Source organism: Apus apus, chromosome 1 (assembly GCF_020740795.1).
Source record: "Apus apus isolate bApuApu2 chromosome 1, bApuApu2.pri.cur, whole genome shotgun sequence".
Classification (NCBI taxonomy): Eukaryota; Metazoa; Chordata; class Aves; order Apodiformes; family Apodidae; genus Apus; species Apus apus.
Genome location: NC_067282.1, coordinates 174,431,532 through 174,457,228, shown reverse-complemented (window position 1 = coordinate 174,457,228; position 25,697 = coordinate 174,431,532). Strand labels below are relative to the sequence as shown.

The 25,697-nt window shown below is 41.4% G+C and overlaps 1 protein-coding gene across 1 annotated transcript in view; it reads left to right on the top strand.

Annotated features, from left to right (window-relative positions):
- The first annotated feature begins 24,274 nt into the window (after positions 1-24,274).
- ANO6 (anoctamin 6) overlaps positions 24,275-25,697 on the top strand; it is a 75,284-nt gene continuing 73,861 nt past the window's right edge. Inside the window, exon 1 of the mRNA XM_051622677.1 lies at positions 24,275-24,362. Coding sequence (XP_051478637.1) covers positions 24,275-24,362 — 88 coding nt within the window. The remainder of the gene's footprint in view (positions 24,363-25,697) is intronic.

Sequence of the window (25,697 nt, the reverse complement as noted above, 5' to 3'; positions counted from 1 at the left end):
TATTTTTTTGTTGGACAGTTTACTTCCTTATTAAATGACTAATTGAGAGCAAAATACTTTACAATTATATGCTTTAAGGACCAGCTACTCTATGAGAGGTTTGTACTGCCCCTTTGAAATAAAGCCTCACACAGACATGGTGCTTGAAAAGGGGAAACAGAAAAATTAAGCAAAACTTATATTGGTAAACTTGGTAACTATATTTGGAGAAAAAAAAAAAAAAATGTATTTGGGGAAAAAAAAAGAAAAAAAGAAAAAAAGAAAAAAAAAGAAAATTCCCCGTATGTGCCTGACATCATTCTGGCCTGGCATTCATCAGTGTGTGGCTGCAGGTGATGGGGACAAAGAATGGCCCTGACCTGCCTGGGGACTCCAGAGGGACACAAGGGCTGGTGTCTTCTCTTGGTGAGCAAATGAAAATAATGGAGCAGCATTGCCTGATTTTCTGCCACAGTTGCAAACAGGTTATCTAAAATACAGATTATTTTTTTTCTTTCTGCTAAGGTTAATTAAAGGCTGGTGGGTTGATGAAGAACAGGTCCAGTTCTGGGATGCCTTTCTTCCCATGGGGACTTTGTCTAGAAACTTGCACCCTGCTGAGCATTCCCCAGGTTGGCCAGGGAGGTGGCTGGAGGTGCTGAGCTGGGCTGGCCCAACTTCCAGTTGTAGGAGCAGAAACTGCACAAAAAACCTGATCCCACAGCAGCTGTGTTCCAAAAGTCAACTGATGAGTTTGTCTGCATTTCCAGGCCTCTCAGGCCTGGACAGCAAGCCAGGATGTACAATGGAGGAGGAGGCCATGAAAAGCAAAGAGACAAATTACTTCACTGGCCTCTCTCTTGTGACTGCTATAGAAAGATGGGGAACCAAGGTAGTTGCTGAGACACCCAAAGAGGGTTAATATTATTGATTTTACTATTTGTTACCTCTCATTGAAGTATTCACTGCTTATCCTCCAACTTTGAAAGTCAGCGATTCAACATTTCATTTAATCATTGAAGCATCATAAAATATAATAATCCTTTAAACATTAATAATTGTTCCTAAACAATTTTGGAAAAAAAAAAAAATCTCCCTGTGTTTTAAAACTTTAAACTTGGTGTTCTTGAGTAGGGAAGGAGAGCTCATTGAACTCACTTGTTCTAATATAATGTCTCAGACTTTGGTAGCTCAAAGCTTTTCATGGAGCAGCCCTACCTGGCTGAACCTGACACTTTCAAGTAGCAGCACCACTGGCAAGTTATCTCAGGAGCAAGGCCACCAAAATTATAGTAAAGAAGGTGAGGCTCTGCAGCACCACCATGCTGACTGAAAATACAGCTCTAATGCAGGACTATGCACATCTGCATGAATTATGAGCTTAAATTTTATCAATACTCAGTTAAATTAAAATAGCAACTTCAAAACATCTTCCCTGACTCAGGACCCTGTTCCATTTTGAATCTGACTCAAGCACTTAAAAAACCCAGCTTCCTTCATCCGTCAATGAGGAGATACTGAGAGATCCAGGACAGTAGGTACCTTTGTCCCCAGTGCAATGTGAGCAAAGTAACCAAAGACTATCAGATCAAAAGGAGAACAAAGCAACTTTCAAGTTCATCATCTGAGATTACTTTATACTATCCGTGGCTGGTGAACATAAGTTTCAGCCTTAAAAGAAAACAACAGCTCTGCAGGATTTTAAGATTTTTACTGAAAAAAAACAGCAATTCAAAGTGAATTACAATCTGAGACAAACTATGCTAATTTCAGGAAAACTAACTACAATGAAACAATCCAGTTATGAATCAAGCTTAATGAAAATCAAAGCAATTATTGCAAAAATAAAATGTTTTAATGTCATTAATTATTTTGAGCAATGGGTGAAATCATCAAGGAAACACTGTGTGCCTTAAATAATTAATTTATGTAACACAAACTCTGAAGAAGACTTGAAACCTGCTCTCTCAGTTCTTGCACAAGTGGTATTTGAAGTACTGAAATATACAAGTATATGAAATTACATATACAAGTATATGAAATATGCCTTAGCTAAAGAAGCAAGTAGGGAGGTTAGACTTTTCTGTCTTGTGTTTTCCACTGCTAAAGTTTAGATAGCTTCCTGCTCATCATTTTGGCCTTCTAGATTGCTTTTCAGATGTGATTTCAGGTGATGGGTTTGAGAGGCACTGATTGAATGGGGACCTATGCAGTTATTTTTCACAATCTGGCTCAAACTGTAGGTCTCCTGAAGTCTGGTGTAGATGGTGCAATAGTTAAGGAAAAAGATGACACTGTACAGTTTTGGAGCATGAGGGTTAGAGCTGTGGTCAGCCAATTTCTTATCTATTTAGTATTTCATACTATGCTGTTTACTTTAATCACGAGACTCCTCAAACTAGCATGGTATGTGGCTTCTTACTGTTCTCATTTGGCCTGGAACACATTGGTGTTTTCCAAAGACAATTACATGTGCCAGGTTTTCTAACGCAGTAAGAAAATACAGTCCATACTCAGAGGTGCATATTCGACTGGACATCAATCTAGCATGCAGCAGAATTGCACTCAGGTTATAAAAATAATGAACTCCAGAAGAGGTCACAGCAGGAATTGTTTTGACTGTCTCCCAGTTTCCCTATGAGGAACAAAAATCCTGACCAATAAGAACAATATGTCCATATATGTATATCTATACAGATATATGTGTGTGTGCATTAAAAAAAAAAAAAAAAAAAAAAAAAGCAACATACTTAGTAAAAATAATAAACCTTGCAAAATACAGGAATCTGAAGTTTATATGTAGAAAGGTTTATTCCAGTTTATCTCTCTGCCTAGATGTGAGGGCTTGACCTGTATCTACACAAGTTTTGGGAAGCAGCTGTCATTTTGAAAATCTATTCTATTATGTCAGGCTCTGAAGAGCAGGAGTATAAACACACTCAGAGTCTCTTCTGGAATGGAAGCAGAATGTCCCAAGTAAGAAATGTGCTTTTATAAAACTTTTTTTCTTTCAGGAGCTGGATAACTTCTGAAATACATTTTAACATTTATACTACTACTATTAATAAAAAAGTCACTTAGCCAGGTGTCACTCCATCTAGCTTTACTGTTTACCTGGGTTTACACTGTTACAAATAAATGAGAGACCTAGCAAACTCTGAGCACCTGGAGCAAACTCTCCAGGACATGCGTTGATGTGTGCCTTGGATCTTGAAATCTCCTGTAGATTGTAAATGTTCATTCCAATAGCATATGATTTCATATATCACTTAGCTTTTAGCTGAAATTTTGCTCACTCTCAGCAATCAAAGATGTACTTTAAGTGCTGGTACACTTACATAAGTGCTCACAGAGTCCAGAAGAGCTCTTATCAGAGATGGTATATCTCACTTCTAGTGATGAAGAGAACAGAAATAGGATGAAAAGGCCATTGCCATAAAATTCTAGCTTTGTAGGAAGCCTTCTTCAGGAATGATGTAGTGCCTAATGTATGTTACCATATTAATTCACTTAGATTAATAACATATGCCATTTTGCAATAGTCTGACAGCAAGCATAATACAATCTTCTCCCTGACAAAGATGACAGAAAGAAAATGTAGGAATAACCTGTTATCATGTTATGTTCCTTTGCAACGACAGAGCTCGGTAAATGTATTTCCACTAATAGGCTTCACACAAGGCTGCATGCTAAAGCCAACAGACAAGTCAGTTGGCAAACAACCATTCAGGGTTGTGATCAGGTTTTTCCCCCAGTGGCCAACAAAATCCTGGACTGCATCTGCCAGTTGGAGAAGAATGGGTAAGGAAAAGCTAACTCGACTTACTTGAAACTCAAATCATAATAGCCAAGAGTATGTGTGGCTCCAAACCAAAAGGCTTCCATCATCTGCAAGTTCTCGTGTCAACAATGGACTTAGCAACATTATTCCTTTCCTGGAAATCTGGAGTCTGTTTTTTCATTGTGAAAAAGTACAATTTTTCAGTATTGCAACAGTAACAAGAGTTCTGCTCACCAGTGTTTCAAAGTGCATAGGTAACCTGTGGAGGAAAGCCTGCCTGTTCAATAGTCAGTGTCCTGGGCTTAGAATGTCTCTCCAGTAATTGCAAACTAACAGTTACTTGCTTAAGCAGAAGTAAAGCCAATGAAAAAGTGAAGAATAAATACTCCAGTCTCAAACTTAAACAAATACCCAAAACTTTGCATTTAAATGATCAGAATAATGTATCTTCTCTTCCCGGCATGAAGGTGTAAAATGGGTAACAACAAGTATTTGCCCATCCAGTTAAGTACAGAAGGTTTTCTTACTTCCACCTTTGAAAAAGCATCATGTCAATATATCTTCTCTGTTCTGTATTGTGCTAGAGGGAAGCCTTGCAAGGAAAATGAGAGACAACATAGGACATGTAAGCATCACTAACTTTCCTCACAGGCCATGAAACATCATTTCCCTTATAGGCAAAATCAAACATCTGAATCACTCCTGCATCATGGTTGCATCCTGTCTGAATTCCTTTTATTTACAAATGGATTTGCTGTCTGGTGATTCAGATTAAATAGCAGTCTGTCACAATGAAAACAGAGATAAGGCAATTCTTCATTTGTCTGAGAGCAGAAGACTGTAAAATATAAAGGCAAATGCTTTGGATCCAGTTACTTTACTTAAGCCCACAGAACTTGGGGGGATTACTTTCACAGCAAAATAGGATCCCATAGTGGACCACATAGCATCCTATAGGGACTCCATATCATTTTTTAAAGCAATTGCTTCTACTTAAGTGTTTGGCAAGGATAAGAATGATGGATAAGGATACCCTCCATTGTGGTTTACTATTTTCTAGGGGAAAAATAGTACCCCTTGCAGACAGAGACAGGAAAATATGTTAAACTGAAAACACAGTGAACACACAGCCTCTAAGCACCACTCTCAACAGAAAAAGCATGTTGTCCAGCACATGGGCCTCATGGTCAGAATTCAGTTGTCACATTTGAAAGCAAATAACTGAGCAAATGTTATTGCTAAGGAAAGCTCCTATAGGTGTTTATCTGCTATTTAAGTTGGTGTCTCTCCATACTAGGGATCCCCTCCCTCTGTAAAATCAACCTGTGCTGAGTTCCAGCTTTTGAAAGCAGCTACTTTTCTGTCTGCCCCTGGGGTTTCCATGTTGAAGAGAGGGAAATGGGCATGTTGGAGTCAAGGAAGGAATTTACCAGGGACAGAGTAGCTGGACATGGCAAGCTGGAACTTTGGTTTACCACAGATGGGATGTCCAGACAGACCTCACTTCAACAAGACAAGCCAAGTCATGCCTGTCTCTGAATACGACTTTCTAGCAGTTAAGTGAATGAGACTCAAGAAATTACTATAAGCTCCCTGACAGCTTCTCCTTTACCCTCCTTCTCTGAATGAAACTTCCTGGGACCAACACCACCTATTTTGGGGAACATTTTATCAGATGTCCATTTCTCAGATTCTTGTGCAGTGAACAACACTGCTCTTCCATGTTACATTGCCCAGGCTGGGTTGGCAAGCCTATATTTTCAATACTAGAAGTTCATTTGTGCAAGTGAAAGCTCTTACTTCCTTTGAAAAACCATCTACTGGGCACTGAAATAAGTCTCTGGGAGGCAAAATCTGACCAGCACTTCTGTACTGTCTTGTCTATTTATCCCTTGCATGGTTAAAAGTACTAAAGTGTGCTTATTCAGTGTAAGTTATGAGCTAAATCCTGTTTACTAAAGGTACATGTATACAGAGGAAATAAATCAGTATACTCAAATGCAGCATGCATATATAAGGATATAAACCATACAAAATATTTTCATTCTTACATTGTGTGTAGTCAAATTTACACTAAAATGCCAAGAAATGTTTAATATTTTTAATTGTTCAAAAGCCTCCAGAGGTTTAAAACAGTAGCTAAATGTGTTTTTATTTACCTACAGAAATGTCACCTAACCTACTCGGTTTAATAGCATTTCCAACCCTCAACCCGTTAGTACAAAAGCCTTTTTTCTCTTCGTCTTCTTTTTCTCTTTTCTCTCTCTTTTATTTTTCTTCTCATTTTTCCTTTCCTTTTCCTTTTTCCTTATTTTTTCCTTTCTTTTTCCTTTATTCCTTAATTTTTTCCTTTCCTTTTTCTTTTATTTTTCTTCTCATTTTTCCTTTCCTTCTTACTTGTCTTTCTTTATTCTTTTCTTTTCCTTCTTTTTTTTCCTTCTTTCTTGTCCCTTTTCTTTTTTTCTTTTAATTTTCTTTTTCTTTAAATTTTTATTTCTTCTCCTTCCTTTCTTTTCCTCCCCTCGGTGACTGCTGGTGGTGGCGACGGAGGCGGGTGAGCAGGAGGATGCTGCCATCAGGAGGCTGATGGGCACCTCGGGCTTTCACTCCAGCTGACTTCTGCTCTGAAGGTAAGAATAAAGAATTCCCAGCTCTTTGACAAAGCTCGTGGGTATATAAACAGCAATGAGAGAGAACGAATGAGCTACCTACCCCGGGGTTGCTTATAAATTATGGCTAAAAGTGACTTAAGTGGCTGTTAGAGCCTACACTGGGTGTGCATGAGTGAATGTCTGTTTAATTGCACTAATGTGAGTGTCACATATTGCTAAATGGTGCAGTGGAAATCACTCCACAGTGGCCGTGACTACTTCAAACCAGGATCAGGAAACTAAGAAGTGCCCAGGTGAAATAACTATGTATTTCTTACATGACAATTTGATATTATTAATCTTATTAGTAAAACATTATATTTGTACTAAGATTTATTTTTTTTTTCAGTTACTGTCAGTGGCAATGTAAGTATACTTCTAGATTACAAACATACACATACATGATCTAGTGGCAGGTGTCCCTGCCCATGCAGGGAGGTTGGATCTAGATCATCTTTAAGGTCCCTTCCAACCCAAACCACTCTATGATTCTGTGACACTGGGCAGGTGTAAATCTCCTAATGCAACTGGAGTCACTGGACACTAATGTGTATCAACTGAAGAGCTGTTCCTCAGAATTTCTCTGTACAAAAATGCTGGTTCTACAGCTACATGCTTCCCTCACAGTCTCTGATAATGTATTTAATATTATTTGTGGAAAAATTTATACATGGAAAAATATTTTATCCAAAGCTAATGAGTCTTCTTTTTTTTCTAGTGAATCTAAATATCTAATCCTGGACTATTCAGCTAACCTTTTCCATAAAGATCCATTTTTATAGACAAGCACAAGTGGTCTGTAAATAAAATATACTCATTTTTACTGATCTATGAGTCTGGATTCTTCCTGTTGCCATTCCTTGGTCTATCAATTACTTTTCCTGTGAACTTGGGAAAGTTTCTTAGTCTAGCAGTGTCATGTAATCCTTAGATCAAGATCAACTAAATAATCATCAGGAATTATTAACTTCTGAGGCACTGGAAAGGAGTTTTGAAGCATCATAGTCTTTCCCTCCAGCCTGACTGCCCAATGTCATCCCTTCCCCCAGAAAGTGCAATAACATCTGCTGAGGCTTTCTAGTAACATCTCCCTTCCAACAGCAATGGGTGACATTATAGGGGTGAAGCAGCTTACAACTGTCATCTTCACACACACCACCTCAGTGCCACTGCTACACACACTATTTTATACATCCTACTGAACACTAGTCAATAAATTACCTATATTTCCATGAAAAGCCATCCCAGGTATGACTGAGGAAAGGGCTCATTTATAGTTCTGATTAGCAATATGATTCATCTAGACCCCTTAAGACACCCAAATACCCGTAATACTAGTTAGACAGTTGGCTCCTTCACTGAACACTGAGACTCTCTGAAGGTGGCCAACTTGGCAGCTGGAAATGGGGACAGCTGCATAATATTCCCATGTGCTGGCAGGCACAGCTGAAGGGTATCAAGCTCCTGAAGGCAGCTGAAAGGCATTGCTTATCTGTGTCCATTGCTTTGCCTTCTCACACACTTCCAAAAGCTGGACAGATCCCAGCAGTTTGGCTTACCTGATAGATACTTCTGCTGAATCAGGAAGAGGCAACTTTTTAATGTCCAGATATTCAAAGTCCACAAGATTAGTATGGCCATATCTATTTCAAAATGTAAGTGGGAACAGCCAAATTTCAAGGGCCACTCCATTTTCTTTAAAACAGTCCCCTGTCTTCAGGTTTTATTAGGGGCTAATGGGCAGCCTTTTTCTCTTTTGTACTGGTGGTATTTGTTCTGAGACTATTTCCTCCACTGGACAGTTCTCCTGTTGCTAGAGATAGCAGCTCTCCTTTGAATTTGAGACTGCATTGTACCACTGGCCTTAACTAAAGCAGACAGAACAATGTGGTGATTCATTGTTAATGAAAGCACATGTTTAGAAAATTATCATTTTGCTTTGTTTTCTGTCTGGACCCTGTTGGTTTCAGCACCCTGTTTCCATATTCTGCACTTCAAAAATGATAAAACATGTTTTAAATACTAAGTCTAGATCATCATTTGGAGGGATGATTGCAGCTGCAATTGTTTTTAAAAATTATTGCAACTACAAAAAGTTTTCAAAGAGCTCTAGGAAATGGAAATTCACTAAAGAACTAACTAGTCCTGCAAGGCTCAGGCTAACGAAAGTACAAACAGACTTCAGAAGAGCTGTGGCTGGTCTGTGCTTCCAGGCTTAAGTTTCTTACCTAGTTCCACTTTAATATACAGTTTCCCTTGGTGACTCATTTTGTCTGCACAACCCCTGAAGGCCTTCTGCTACAACAACCCTTTCCTTTTTTATACGTCGTGGTGTATGGAATCTCTTTAAACTTTGATCGGTTCAGTCAAAAGGATGTCCACAGGTGCTGGCCCTTTGACCTCACAGGAAGGGAAGATTCTTCTCACCTGAGGAAGCTGTGAGGAAGTTTTGCAGGTTACATAGAAAGAGGCTTTCTTCAAGGAAGCCCAAGCTACTGTACAGGTGAGAAACAACCAGAGAAGGAGACTAAACTCAGTTAGACCCAGTGGCTGGCTTTTCATTATGCTTCCACTATAGCTCCTTGTGGGATCAGAAAGAAACTATTACTGGCATTCAAGGTACCAAGTGCTACTAAAAGCCGGTTAGTCAAGAAACAGCACTACTCTTCCCAGTGAGGGGCAGAGGGAGGTTCCTCCAGGCTGACTGAGGTAGGAGCACCTGGGCAAAACATCCCCCTCCTGCTGACTGAGCACAGCATATCTCCACAGAGAGGTGCTACCACTGCCTGCTTCATCTCTCCCAGCTCACTGTTAAAGGTCATTCCAGTTGAGGCAGGAAACAAGCTCAGGTTATAATGATGTTTATCTGTTGCTCCTGTTACTGTCCTATGAGTTATTTATGGCATGGGACATTGAAGGAGTTTTACATTTTTGAAAATAATTACAATTTAAAGGTTTTAACTTTCTTTTAATTGTTACTTTTTTTTTTTTTTTTTACATGGTTACAATGTTTTAAAATTTTAATTGCCCTGTGCCTGGCAGGACTGTGGCTGTCCCAGCCCACCTCCCAAACAGAGCCTGCTGGAACCATGGCAAGATTCTGGGGAGAGATGCTTTTCCTTTTTGGATACAAGATGCTTTTCAATGTTTGGAGTTCTACTGGAAGTTTCCTTCAGAAAGAAAAACTGATGTTGAAGTGAGATCTCTTTTCTGACTTTCACCCTTTTTACATACAAAGACTAAAAACAAAGCTATAAAAAAAGGGCAAGCAGTCTTCTCAATTTTGCAGTCCTTTCAGAAGAGCTTTAATGCAAAGTCATCTCTAGCTGTAGACTTTTTATGAGGCCACATGCCTAGTGCTTGCTCAGGTTTTCTCCTTGCTTTTCTGATGTTTCTGCATCAGCCTGTGATAATTTTGCCATGATAGTTCTTCACATCTAGCTCCATCAAGCAGTGCCCACCTCTGCATTTGTATTCAGCCCGAAGAAAACCTTCTCTTTTATCTGGGATCCTTACAGTGGTGTATATTGCTATGTACTTGGCAATATCTCTTCTTTTTTCAGCTATCTAATTCCACAAAGGAGCTTTACTGTTTCTTACATTTTATTCTGAATGAAAAACAGCAGTTATGATTGACAGTTACAAGGAGATTTTGTCCAAGCCCTAGCTTAATGCACCCTAACCCTCACTGAAGCCATCTTTCAGAATGAAATTCTGACTTCGAGCTTTGACCTTTACAAAGATCTGAGGTTCCCAGAGAAAAATTCTTGCACTAATTGGATATATTAAAGTTGAAAGTTTGGACTAGAGTCAGAAATGTTTTTCTTCTGCAGGAAGAAATATAAAACCAAACAAAAATTCTATAAGAATCTGTGAGAGAGAAATCACAGCCAGTCTGGGAATTCCAGGTGTATAGCTGGGGGTAGCTATCCACACCAGGAGGATGATCCCCAGAAACATCTGGGAAAAAAAACATGTTTAGGGCCCTTTGTGGGACAGGGAGAAGTGTATCTCCAAGGGCAGAAGCACAAAAAACAAATGAAGGAGAATCTCCAGGGCCCTAAGCCGAGAGATCTGTACAGAAGGGATGAAAAGGGACCAGATTTCCCTCACACCAGCAGAGAGGTGAGCCCCACTAAGGGCTGCCTTCCCTACCCCTTCTAAAGGAGAGATGGATGGATTCCTACATTTCCCAGGAATGAGGTGGGAAGGTTTCATCTCCTCCCTGAAGCAGGGGATGATGTCCATGGCCCTCCAGACTAGAGAAATAGGACATTTTCCTTCTGGCTTGTACAACATCCTGTGTCTTAAATCAAGCCCAGAAAATGAACCAAAATTAATTTTGTAAGTGCTGAAATGGAGCTCAGACTCTGGGAGTTCCACAGGAGCTTCTTGCTGCAAACACAAAGGGTAGGTCACTGCTGAGGCAGTCCACTGCTGGTCCATGTGCCTGGCTAAAATGCCATGTCCTCCTCTAATGTGTGACCTTGTGTTAAAAAGGTCTTACCAACCATCAAAACATAAACACATGTTGGCAAACATGAGGAAAGTTAGCAATGCTGCATCTGTTGGAAGCTGCTGAAGGGATACATAGTTTGATGAGACTTCTCAAGAGCTGCTGGTCACATTTGGCAGCAGAAAAATCACCCTGCAGATGCAACCAAGTCCAGCGTGGAGCATGACGTTGATATTCAGACAGAATATGGGACATGCTTGAAGAAGAAACTGTTTGGTGCTTCGCTTTAGCCATGTGATCCTGCATCTTCCATGGTTAATGTGTAGGGCTGTGTTCAACTAATTTTCCTATGGGCTCTGCTCTGACACCCCTCTGAAGTGACCCTGTTGCAAGCACTCATTCATAAGTCTTCCTAATGCAGGGCTCTAGTACTATCTTCTTTTTGCAAGCTAAGGCTCCATTCCTGAGCACTAGGTGTTATGTGGACGTTTTGGTCACCATAATAGTTATGTGCAATTATGCTATTATTTTTCCCATAAGACTTATAGGAAAAAAGTTACATGTTTCTGTTTTATAGAGTGTAAACTAAAGTATATATATTGGGTAAACCCACAAAGGATGTGCAGACAGCCAGAATTTTGGCATTTCCTACATTCTTCTCCAAAATTGCTCAGAATGAAAACAGCCTCCTGGGGAGGGGGGGTGTCTTGAGGCACAGTGAAGGGTCCAATTCTCATTGCACCCTACTCATGGTCAGATGGAGGCTTCATAAATTCTACAGAATTTCCTGTATCTGTTTAGAAACTGAACTTTACAATTTATGCTAAATACTGAAATATGGTGGTGAAATTGCAAATGAGTACCTCTGCAGAGGTGCAGATAGATGTTTCCAAAGTGAACTTGCAAGTTAATATAAGCAGAGTTTATTTTCTTCTCTCTCATTAGCAGTAAAAGGCTGTAACTCTATCCACTACTCTGCAGGGCAAGCACAAAATTGATCAATGCAGAGATGAACTCTTTACTCGAGCTGTGGTTACTGAAAACCATCAGCTGCTTTCAGGGGAATCAAAGCTGCTGAGGGCAATACAAATAAGTAAAAGCATCCTGGGTGTTCAGAGGGGATATCACATAACAGGGAACCAGCCGATCATTCAGCAGGAACTTACATGTCAGACTTAGTGTGCTTTAATGGGCTATCCCGTGTAGATGGAGGGTTCCCCAGACTACCTGAATTTGCTGAACTGATTCTCTTTAAACAGGTTTGAAAGGGCCACAGCAATCCTATAATCTAGCATCTGCATGCTTGAGTATAATGTGAGAAATAGCATACAGAGCTATTTTGGGTTGCAAGGGTATATTGGCTTGAAGAGAGACAGCAACACACCAGGCGTTCTACCATGTTTAACTAGTTTCTGGACTGGCTGGCTGGCATCTAGACAGCTCATAGCTTGGGCAAAATAAGCTCAAATCTGTTCACACTCCTCTGTGCATTGGCAGAGAAGTTTCTCCACTCGCATCCCCATACTGAAACATGAATTTTAGCAGAAAACATTCTTGTGGTATTTGACTTTGGATTTATTGTTTCCCTACTACTAATTTTTCTTCAGAATAGAAGGTTGGGAAAAGTAAAAATGGAGAAGCAGGAGCAGTAGTGATTTGGTGTCTCAGATCCACATTTCAGAATGGTTCACATCAGTAAATGGGGAGGAAGATTCCTTGCTTTGAAGGATTAATTTCCAGTTGCAACGAGCAGAATTACTGTGCACCAAGCAATTGCAATGGCTTCAGATTGCAGATCTGCAAAACTGCTGTGAAGTGTTAAATACATCTTCTGGTATTCTGCAGGGTCACATATAGCCTTGATAACTTTGTGATCTACCAGTTCATCAGCATCCTGGACACTATAGTTAGGCACTTTGTTTCTGTAAGGAACTAGATGGGTATAGCACATTTCAGAAGGAAACTAGCTTTAAGGTGGAAGGGGAAAAGCAACAACCTTTACCTGGAAAAGTTCCGTTCATGGAGGAGTATGATACGTTTGCTGTATTTCTCCTGGCCTGAACACGATACCTGATGTGAGGATGTTTCTGCTGCAGTATATGTGGTCACAACAGAGAGGAGCTTCAGGCCTTCACGCATCAGCCTGAAGAACATTTCCTTTTTTCCTTTGAGAAAGTCATCAAGTTCCTCACCTGGATGGTTAGCCTTTGATCCTGCTGTGCTTGAACCCAAATAGCTGATTTCAGGATCCTGGGAGTCAGGAAAAATTATCATGTGACTTCTTACACTTTTTTCCATGACCAACCCTAAGCCATTTCTGAGTACAGGTAGTGGCACAGTCATATTTTTAGTTTGACCAGCTACTACTGGTTTTCACCTCAACCATCAGGTGAGTACTTCCAAAGTCTTTTATTTCTTATTTGTGGAATTTTGTGTGCCTGCATTTGGGGGAGGACAAGTTTCTGTTTTATTCCTTTTTACCTCGCTCTTGAGTTTCTCTGGGCTGGGAATAAGTTGTTTGTAAGACGTCATTTCACAGGTCAGTGTGAGCATGTTTGCTTAAAGCCACATTTTGACCTTGCTTACACTCTGCAGCTCCAGTGGTTTCACTGGAGATTTGATGGAGGAAATAAGTCAGGATGCAGCACTTTGAGTCCAGTCCCACTGAATTTACTCTGGCAAAAAATTCTTGTGGGTTTCCTCCTCCTAATATCCAGTGCCATGGAAGGAAACATATTCTCCTCCAAGTGACCATGGTAACTGGTGCCTGGGTTTCCAAGGTGATTTTCTGGCAAGTGGCCCAAGGAGGAAGCAGGAACAAAACAGGATCCTAGGGCAGCAGAAAATATTCACATTCCTGGCCATGCAGCAGCCTGCACTGAGAAGGCTGAAGCCACAGAGACAAACTCCTCACTTGAAAATCACCGCAGGTGTCAGACACACAGCAAAGGATGGGTTACTCAGCCTGTGGTCCCAGCTTCTTTGCACATCTGCCTGTTTCCTTTCCTGCTTCCATCTGGGGAATGATATCAGTCTTATCCAACTAACATCTCAAGGCTCATATAAGCTCAATTTCGATAAAAAATAAACCAAAAAAAGAGAAAAAAGAAGCTGCTTAAAACCGACTCATACCTTTAGGTTAGGAAATTCTCACACTCTGTAGATATATATATATCATATCATATATATATATATATGAAATTTATTTATTTATTGAATGCTTCCTAATAGTAAATAACAATGTTTTTCTACCTTGCATTTTGCAAGGCATGGAAGATATGTTTAAAAGGATAAATTTCTCTTTCAAGTGCAATAAAGAGACTTTGCAGAGCACATGGGTGTTCTTCCTGGAGCTTCTTCCACATCTTTCAGGAGGATTGGGACTCTCCCTAATGTCTTACCAGTGTGATTTTTTCCCAGACTAAGAGTGAAATACAGTGAGGTGCAAAATGGCACAAGGCAGTGGAGAAGGAGGAAGGACTGGTGACCAGACAGTTTCCTTTTGCAGGAGAGGAATGGGCATTGATACACACAGACAGGCAGATGTGCTCCTCTAACTCCTGCACAAACATTTCAGCCTGTCACAGAACACTCTCACATCATAAATTGTGGAGTCTACTGACATACACCAGTCACACAGCCACAAGCAAGTACAGACATAGCATCTAACAGCAGAACAATCCAGCAACAGAGATATTATATTACTGAAGATCAGATGAAGGGCTATTACAAATTAAGACCAGCCCCAGTAGGAGAGCTACCCATCCTTATATAAAAACTCTCATCCAGAAATAGCAGGAAGCTGTTTCCTTTCTGCTGGAAGAGGAGCCAAAGGAGTTTGAAGCTTTCCACTACATGTCAGGAGGAGCTCCTGAGTATCAAATTGCAAACATGAATCAAACTCTTGCAAAGAGTATGTGTTTATATTCATGCTTTCAGCTATAAGTAAAGCCTTATGAAGCTTGATTGCCAGGTTTTTCATTAAAGTCAGAATGTCTTATCCTTTCCCTGCAGGATATGGTCGTTGACAAGTTATTTTAAGTTTGTTTCCTGGCCACAGGATAGATCCAAATCATCCCTAAAATTACTGTGGATTATTTTGACATTAAGTCCTCTTGTATCTAACTGTGGGTTGATTTCAGAATTCTTCTTTCTTCCCCCCTCTTCAACTTGTAATGGAAAATCTGCACTTGCTTGTAGTGGAGGACATGTACACCAGCAGTCTCTGAAAGCACTTTGCTTGCCACAAATACAGAGCCTTTCTGAAAGCATGCAGGGGGAGCACTTGTCTATCCTGCTAGAAATACAGGAAAATGAACACTGGCTGCAGTGTGGGATACATCAGCCACCACAGAAAGGGGAGAGGGTGATGACAAGGGGAGTGGATGTAACCCACATGAGTTAGTCTGACTGGGCCACTGCAACCCTTTGTGACCTTATCATGGATCAACTCCCATATGCGTATTTATCACAAAGTAGGTTCAGTTTTCTATTGGTCTGAGAATATATATCTCCTTCTGTTAGCACTGCCTAATGTAAACTGAACTCAGTTATATGATGTGGTTGTCTGTACTCCTCTCCTTTACTTTCCCATACAGATGGTACCTGCACTTGGACACGGTAATGCTGCACTACACTACTCAATTAATGATTTCCATAGGCTTCAGGCCAGTACTACATGTAGCTCTTTGCATCTTCTCAGAGCACTAAGACAAAATCTCTTTTCAGTCTCACAGCTGTAGGACCTAACCTTCTCCTTCAACTGGACATGATGCTCAGATAACACAGCTAAGAAAAGTGTGGCCAGTAGGTTGAAGGAGGTTTTCCTCCCCCTCTACTCTGCCCTGGTGAGGCCACATCTGGAGTACTGTGTCCCATTCTGGGCTCCCCAGTTCATGAAGGGTAAGGAACTACTAGAAAGAGTCCAGCACAGGGCCACAAAGATGATTAGAGGAATGGAGCATCTGCCCTGTGAGGAAAGGCTGAGAGAGCTGAGGCTCTTTAGCCTGGACAAGAGGACACTGAGGGGGGATCTCATAAATCATTAAAAATATCTAAAGGGTGGGCATCAGGATGATGGGTCCAGTCTCTTTTCCACAGTGTCCAAGGACAGGACAAGGGGCGATGGGCACAAATCAGAACATAAGAGGTTCAAATTAAACATAAGGAAAAACTTCTTTACTGTCAGAGTAACAGAGCACTGGAACAGGTTGCCCGGAGAGGTTGTGGAGTCTCCTTCTTTGCAGACATTCAAAACTCATCTGAACATGTTCCTGTGTGATCTACATTGGGGGATCCTGCTCTAACAGGAGTGTGGGAAACGCTTCTTCTTCTTGCCCACATAAGTAAACAAAATGCCTTTTAAGTCAGCAAAGGCCTTCTGCTGATTTACCCAGCTAAGAGACCAAAAACTGGCCTGCTGCCTGTTGGACTAGGGAGTTGGACCAGATAATCTTCATGGGTCCCTTTCAACCCCAACCACTCTGTGACTCTATGTTTCTGTGATTATAATTTGGAGCAGCTTGGTATATGCTCATGCAAAAGGCAGCATGACACTGACTAGCACCAGCTTTGAAAGGACTATTCATGTTAGTAATGTACTGTATCTGAACTAACTAACCCATGTGGATGACTTTGCCTTCTTCACCACCTCACTGTGGTAATGCTATAATCTACTATGTGCTTGCAGGGTGAGCCAGGATGCCTGAGAACACGCTGCCTCTTGAAGAATGAGTAAGATTTGCTACAGTCATTTCCTGTGACTTAAGGATAGCCATACAGATATGGGACTACTTTATTTTTTTTATAAGCACAATTAAAATGTCATAAAACTAGTATAGCACACTGCAAATGAAATTATTGTAGGCATTTTTTAATAATTCACCTGTTTAAATAACCCCATTAATTCCCTGAAATTTAAATATTCTGAACTATTTGAGTTAAGAGTTAGAAAGATATAAGTATTTTAACTCTGAGTCTGTTATTCTCAGGTACACATTGGCCATTTATAGACCCTTTCTAAGAATAAGCTTTGTATTAAACAGGTTAAAATATCAGACAAAAATTTTGCCATATAATTTCTGTGTCTACGTCCCATACTAAGGACAGCTAGTGAAAGAAGGTAAAATGAACACATAGATAGGAGCCAGCAGAAGACTTGGCAGCACTTATGAGACTTCTACATAAAGTAATTACACACGTCATTGGTCTGAGATCAATTATTTATGTCCTCTTTTATATATCATAGCTCCCATTTTATTGGCAATTGTTATTACCCATTCACTTCAATAGAGGGCAAAAGAGACTGAAGTTGTCATCAGACCGGAGGCTGGATACAAGAGTAAGAATTAAGAAATCTGGGAGGATTACATACAATTGGAAACATGACCAAAGTAAAAGAAAAATACTATAGTTCTACAGGGTTTGGATAATTTTAGTTTCCCTTAATGCTTCACTGCTCTCCCTATATGTGAACCATGCTGAAATAAACACAAAGGCTTGGTGAAATAAAATTATCTCAAAACTCTTCACAGCCATTTTTTCTCTAGACTGGAGCAGATTGCAAGCATTAACCTAACAGTGCCAGGAAAAATACAACGTGTGGTGAACTTGAGTACATTCTCCTACGTTTTCTTTTACTGACTTTTAATGCAGCAACTTTCTGAATAATTTGGTGCACTTAAGAGAATTTATTGTGATGAATGACCATTTTATTTGTTTTCGTTTTCTCTCTGATTTTATTTCTCCATTGGAGCAGAGACTTTGCTGGCTATCTGACAGAGCATTTTAAATGTTCTCTTTTCTGCTACTGACTTTCAATCTCTCTCAGTATTCCTTTAAAACTCAGGTGCCTTCAGACACAAAGGTACCATATCCCAGTAGTTATGAAAAGGTCTAATGTTTTACGAAATGTGAAATAATAGACTTTGTTTCATCTTCAGGATAAATACTTCTTTCATTCCACCTAAGAATGCAGACCAGAAAGATGGCTGTGTTTTCTGCTCTGCAATGAATCCCACAGTGATGGACCACTTTGACCTTTGCATGCTTGAAGAATTCCTCAGTGATACTTGTCTCTTGCTATTCTTCACAAACTTTGTCTTCACTGATATAATTTCCTGTGGCAGCTTTAATAAAGTATCTTTCAATAATTTGTAAGATTCCCACAAAAATCTTTCCTCCAAGTTGTTTTTTTTCAGTACACTTGACCTACCAGTCCTCTGCCCTTGCTGATTGTCGGGTTCCTTGATGCCTATGGTCTTTATTCTGCTATGACTATGGTTTAAGGAATATGGATTTTGTTCCCAAACAGTCTGCAAGCACTGTGAAAGACAATATTTCAATTCAAAATTATCTTGACAGTGAGAAAAATTTGATCAAATGAGGAAATACAGTAAAAACAAGGTTGGGAGAGGTGAGAAATTCCCACTTAGGAGCAAAAAATCAACTACAGAAATACAAAAGGGGAAATAGCCTGACAAAAAACTCAACTGCAGAAATTAATCTAAGACTCATTGCAGAGTGCAATAGAAATAGGAGATGACAATGTGATACTGCTGCCAAAAATAAGTAATTGTTGCTCTGAGATACATTAGAAGGAGCATCACATTCAAATGGTGCAGCAATTGTGTTCACTGAGTGAGTTCTTACCTGGAATACAGTATTTGTTGCTGGGCATTGTACCATAAAATAAAGGGTTAAGCAATAAAAGAAGGTATACAGAGGTACTGACTGGTAGTGAAGTATGAGTGGATATAGCTGCATAAGCACAGGAAGAAACAGCAGAACAATGTAAAAAACGAACTATATTAATAAACAAGGACATGGTCTACAAGACTAAAATTGAGGACAGTAGACTGTGTTAAGCCCAGGAGGCCTGCACTCCAGTCAAACCAACCACAGTCTGCCTGTAAGCTCTTAACAACAGGAAGATGGGGAGAAGGTTACAGCATGTCACATATGTCATTCCTTTTCCTTTCAGCTCATCTGGAATACAGACTATGGCCTTAAGGAACTTGGAGCAGATGTTTCAAAGTTATGGAGGTGGAAGTAAGCAAAATTCTGACACAAAAGATTCATGTTTCAGTAATTTTTAGCTCTTGAGTATAAGAGACCTGTCCAAAAGTTAGTAATTGTTTATCAGGTGGAATGAACACCAAATATCTGGTGTCCCTTCACAGAATCATAGAATGGTTGACTTTGAAAGGCACCTCTGGAGGTCATCTGGTCCAACATCCTTGATCAAGCAGAGCCATCTAGAGCTGGTTGCCTAGCATCATGTTCAGCTGGCTTTTGAATATCTCCAAGAATGAAGACTCCACAGCCCTTTTTCCATTGTGTTGGACTCAAGTAACCCAGGACAGACCACCTGAACACTTGCATGTTGGTTGTGTGAGTATGTGGGACCTTGACAGGCTGGAGAGGTGGGCCAGTGCCAACCTCATGAAGTTCAACAAGGCCAAGTGCAGGGTCCTGCACCTGGGTCAGCACAACCACAGGCACAAATACAGGCTGGGGATAGAATGGCTAGAGAGCAGTCCTGAGGAAAAGGACTTGAGGGTGGTAGTGAATGAGAAGCTCCACATGAGCTGCCAGTGTGCACTGGAGCCCAGAGAGCAACTGCATCCTGGGCTGCATCGAAAGAAGTGTGGCCAGCAGGGCCAGGGAGGTGATTCTGCCCCTCTGCCCTGCTCTGGTCAGACCCCACCTGGAATACTGTGTACAGTTCTGGTGCCCTCAGCACAAGAAAGATATAGACCTGTTGGAGAAGGTCCAGAGAAGGGCCACCAAGATGATCAAGGGTCTGGAGCACCTCTGCTATGAAGACAGGCTGAGAGAGTTGGGGCTGTTCAGCCAAGAGAAGAGAAGGCTCTGAAGAGACCTCATAGCAGTCTTCCAGTCCTTGAAAGGGACCTACAGGAAAGCTGGGGAGGGGCTTTTAATCAAAGAAGATAGTGATAGGACACAGGGTAATGGTTTTAAACTGAGAGAGGGGATTTAGGTTAGATATTAGGAAGAAGTTGTTCCCTATAGTCTGCATGTGAAAAGCTTTCAGAGGAACTAAAATGGTCATATGTAATATTTTATTATTAAGAGGACAACTATCAGCTCATGGATGCTGGGAAAAGGAAAAGAGGAAAATAGCTTCATTTGCTGCAAAATTATTTTGACTGAGTATTGACAGGAGTTAAACCCTGGCAAGAGGTTACCTGGGGACCTTATGGTCTCCTCACCGTAGACTGTGAAGTACATGACGGGCAAACACTTGTCACCAACATCTGGATACATTCAAACCTGGGGGATAGACAAGACCAGCAATAAACCACATTTTTGATGCTCGGCACCACACTTACTGAGAAAAGCCCTGTGACTGAGAGACGCCAGTGCCAGCCCAGATGCATGTCAGTGAGAGACGTGGTTCCCGCACCAAAGTTTTTTCATCACTGGACTAAACTATTTCTTTTGGTCCCTTGCTAACCTGTGTTGTTGTGGTTGCTATGAAACCCTTAGTCATTGAAGCAATTTTTCCACTGGCTCCGTGGACTTCTGCTCTGTTTCTCACTACTAGGAATGTTAAAACATTTTATGATTTTTTTTTTCAATAAAATTGAAAACAGCTATGATTGAACTAGGGGGGGGGGAAAGAATTTGGTTTAGCTTAACTTCTTCATTTCAGCTGACTTTTGAAAAACTTTCTTTGTTGGCTAGAGGTTGCACAACTGCAATTCTTTGAGCGGGTCTTTTGTTATTATCCATCTGAGAAAGAGATGGCAGCAGGGTGGTGCTGTTGCATTTTTCTCTTCATTGGCTTCATTATTTTTTTTTTTAATCTCTGTTTTTCAGGAGTAATCAGACTGAACTGCTGAAGCTTAGGTGATTTGCCAAAGGTACACAAGTAAATATTTGTATCAGGTATAAAGTTAAAAACCAAATAACTCTGCATTTTCAAAAAATTTAGGGGAATTTTAGACAGAGACATGGCCTTTTTAGATAGCTGCAAAACTCATCTCTAAAGCAATCTATGAGTTTGAACATTCAGGAACTGAGGGCTGAATGAATCCTACAAAATCTTTTTGTTCTGTAATTTCTGGGAGAAACCTTATAGTGAGAGCAGGACTGAAGAAGTAGACCTTATTTTTATCAGACTCAAGTTAAAAAAAACACAGTTTGTATATAGTCTGGTTTTGAAGTACTCCTCTTTTCTACACTTTCACTTTGTAGCTTTAGGAAGCAGGTAACTAAGGGTTATATCCTTGGTGTGTATCCACAACAAATCCCCTGTCCCAGTCATAAGCTCTGTCTTGTCTGTAACAATCCCTGCTCTCCTCCCAACCTTTAGGAAATAAGATGTCACCCATGGGACCACAGTTTGGGAAGGATGAACAAGAAAGAAGGGCAGTAGAATATTGTGCAATACAGGTATGTAAAGATGTCACTGCAATTGGCCTGACACATAAAAACCACCCCGAGTCTGTGGCTGAGTCAGCCCACGATCAACACTCTAGGCAAGGAGCTGTGTAATTCCTTCTCTTCTTGCAACCTCACCAAGTGCAACATCTAAAGTAGTCGTGACAACCGGTAAGGCACATGCTGAAATGGCCTAAGGAAGACTGGCTGTGTCACAGGGCAGCACACCATACACCAAACTCGGGAGACAAGAAAACAAGTGTCTTACTATGCATCATTACTCCCTGGTGGGTATCCCCAATCATACTTCCCTCCTTCTCCATTACAACTCTATGCTACATTCTTTATCTAACAGAGTGAGAAAAATGGTCCATATTAGATAATATTCATTTGCTAATACCAGTGCTGGCACCAATAACGTTGAGTGAGGTTGTTTCTGTTCTGATGAATTCATTAATGTCTTTGCAGACTACTCTTTCAAAGCGATCAATGTGAGCAGGTCTTTATTAAGCAGAGTTGCTCCAAAACTTCCCAATTTAATCTCTCTTTTTGTCTGAAAGCACTTGCACTCAGAACTCACTGTACTGCCAGGCCCTGTCCTGACCCTAAGCCACAGCTGCTTGACAACAGATAACCATATTAGCAAGTAACAAGCTTATCTGACAAACGGGTTTTGGTCCAGATTCTTATTTGTACGCTTTAGACATCCTGGGTCCTGTGGGACATTTAGGTCTCAGCAATAGACTAGAGACTGAAAACAGATTGCTTATAGGTATTTGTTGCTTTATGCAGAAAAAAAAACAAAGAAAAAATAAAACAAGACTCAAAAAATGAAACAAAACAAAGTAAACAAACAAAAACCGAAACCACCACCAAAATTATCTTGCTCTCTTCTCCTTAGCCCGAACAGGACTCCCCCATTTCTTCAATCCGGTTTTCCAGTCTTATTTCCATTTCTTCCCAGTACTCAGGTTCAGCCCAATTCCTCTCTAGGCATCCCTCCAGATGTCTTTCCATTATAGGACCTCTCTACATTCCTCTCTAACTGATACATGGGAGTAGATTAGCTTATTGCTGAGCACTCAAATCCCTTTGTCAGCACTTATGCCCCCTTGGCATTTCTGCATGGTGACAATTCTGCATTCCCTTTATTGCAAAATTCTCCTGGTTTATGTGTGCAGATAAAGACAACCTCTCACCTGTGAAACAGCTGAGTTGAAGACATCAATAGAGCTCCAAAGATAGGCTTTTTATTCAGTCCTTGAGCCTTCCCCCTCTAACTTCTACTTTCTCCAAGTAACTGCCAATATTTACTGGTTTGGGGTTTTTTTACATATGTGGGCTTCACATTTTCAGAAGTACTTAGCAATAATGAGCCCTTCAATGCTTGGGTGCATATTTTGACATATTTATTTTAAAAAGACACACGGGTTTCACTCCTGACCTGGTTTTCAAAAGGTAAGCATATGGACAAAACCAGAGGAATCTTTGTAAAATCTTTACCCTGGACCCTGTTAAGAAAACTTGTTCCCTAACTAGTTCAGATGGTGTTTGGTCAGAAAGGGTGTGGTTAGTCAGTCAAGAGAGGTTCTCCTCCCCCTCTATTCTGCGTTGGTGAGGTCCCATCTGGAGTATTGTGTCCAGTTCTGGGCCCCTCAGTTCAAGAAGGACAGGGAACTGCTTTGAAAGAGTCCAGCGCAGAGCCACAAAGATGATGAAGGGAGTGGAACATCTCCCTTATGAGGAAAGGCTGAGGGAGCTGGGTCTCTTTAGTTTGGAGAAAAGGAGACTGAGGGGTGACCTCATCAATGTTTACAAATACATAAAGGGTGAGTGTCAAGAAGCTGGAGTTAAGCTTTTTTCAGTGATGACCAGTGATAGAACAAGGAGTAATGGATGCAAATTGGAGCATAGGAGGTTTAAGGTGAATATCAGGAAAAATTTTTTTACTGTGAGAGTGACAGAGCACTGGAACAGGCTGCCCAGAGAGGTTGTGGAGTCTTCTTCACTGGAGACATTCAAGACCCGCCTGGATGTGTTCCTGTGTGATGTACTCTAGGTGACCCTGCTCTGGCAGGGGGGTTGGACTAGATGATCTTTTGAGGTCCCTTCCAACCCCTAGGATTCTATGATTCTATGATTCTATGATTCTGTGATTCTATGATTCTATGATCAGCCTATAATTTGACCATGTATAAATACTATGATACAGCCAGTTGCAAAAGTTGTATGTGTGTGTGTGTTACCCTTTACCAGCTGGCCAGAAAAGATGGTTAAACACCATAAAAGAAACGTTTGGTGAGCATTTAAGAAATTTAAAAGTTAGGAGCAGGTAATAAAATTTATGTGTATAGATGTATCATTACTGAAAGAGGGTACATTTACGTTGGCTATCAGGAAGAAATTATTCACTGTGAGGGTTATGAAACGCTGGAACAGGTTGCTCAGGGAAGTTGTAGATGCCTCATCCCTGCAAGTGCTCAAGACCCGGTTGGACGGGGCTTTCAGAAAACTGGTCCAGTGGGAGGTGTCCCTGCCCATGCAGGGGGGTTGGAACTAGATGATCTTTAAGGTCCCTTCCAACACAAACCATTCTTTGATTCTACGATTATGAAATGCACAATGATTAATACAATGGTTTCCAAACGTCCCCCTTTTAATCCTACATGCCATCACTAAATGGTTTGGGTTGGCAGGGACCTTTAAAGATCATCTAGTCCCCAACCCCCCCTGCCACGGATGCTGCTAATGAAGGGAGTAAATGTGCTCGCTCACGGAGCACGGTTTCTATAATGGTCTGTGCCCAAAGACCAGCGCCTTCTCCCCGCTCGCCGCTGCACGGGGCTTGGGCGGATCCTGCTGCCGGGAAGGTGGCGGCGGGGGGCGGACATCGGCCGTGCCCGCCCCGCCCGCCCCCGCCGCCCCGCCCGGGTCCGGGAGGGCTCGGGGCTCGCCTCCCCGCGGGCGGGAGCGCGGCTCGGGGCGCGCAGCTTCGGGAGGATGAATGCGGAGAACCAAGATGTGCTGCTGGATCTGGAGGGGGAGGAGGAGGAGGGAGAGGAGGAAGATGATGAGGATGGGGAGACCGGTGAGTAGGGGGCTGGCTCGGGGAGGGCTCCCCTCGGGACAGCTCGGGCAAGTTCCTGGCGGGGGAAAGAAGCCACCCCACCTGCTGGCAGTGACCGGGCCGCGGGAGGGCGGCAGGCAGGGCGCTGCTACCGCACCTCACCTTCTTCTGCTACAACTTGCGGGGCTTCTTCCGTGGAAGACCTGTGTTCTCTTTGTCTGTGCCGGCGGTGTGTGCCAGGTAGGGCTTCCTCATGGAGCTTTTCCTGCTTTCCCAGCGTCAGCACAGCCCTACTTGGCAGTGGAGAACCGAAAACTTTATCTGTTAACTCCTGGGAGGGAACGGCACAAGCACCTTGCGGTGAGTCTGATGCTGCAGACCGTCGGTGCCGCCGGGATCTCCCAGCCTGTGCCAGGGCTATTCCCTGGGAACATGGGAAGGACGCCACCGCCCCCCCTCCCACACCCCCCCGGGGGTGCAGCATCCGCGGCTCGGGCCGTGCGGCCGGGGACGCTGTCACCCTTCCTTGACACCTCCCCTCCCCAAAGAGACGGCAAGGGAGAAAATTGCCAAAGCATAGAGAGACAGAAATTTTGTTGGGTGGGGGGGGGAAAAAAAAAAAAAAAAATCACTTTGTGTCTGCCAGAAATACAGATAGTAAAATGTCCAAAGAGTTTTCAATTCAAAGACAGAAGATGTTAGTCTTGTCCCAACAGCAGCAGCCCAGGACAATGACATTTGTATTGACTGTGAGAAAGAATTCTATTAAAGTATTTCCAGAAAACAGCCCAAAAGGAGCTGGTTCTCATCTGGTTCAGACTGAAGGGGTCTATTCATTTCACTAGAGACAGAGATTTACTTCAGTTCAGAAGCTTCGTTTCAGCTGCAGTACCCCAGATATTCTGAAGTCTTTTATTTCTGCTTTACTTGTTAAAACGGATCTAAAAAACAAGGAATGCAGGCAAATGTCAATTAGACAAGCAAGTAGAAGATAGATATGAATATATACATTTTTATCAAATAAAAATGTTCCTGCTCATTTGTGTTCAAAAGGCTGTGAATATTTCTACTGACAAGTACTGAGGTTTTATATTTTTATTTTTTTTTTAAATTTAGACTAAATTTCTGCATTGGTAAAAAGTTCTAGTGGCATTAACTCTCTCTGATACTTATGTTGCCTCTAAATACTAACCCTTAATAATGGCCAATACAGTTTGCCTCATTTATTCAGTTAGGTGATTCCAAAAGTGTATAATTTTGAGCCTCACCCAGTGCCTGGGGAAATCAGGGAATGTCTTTCTTCTAACATCGATAGCCTTTGTTTCACAAGCTGTGGGAGTATCCTTTGCTTTACAG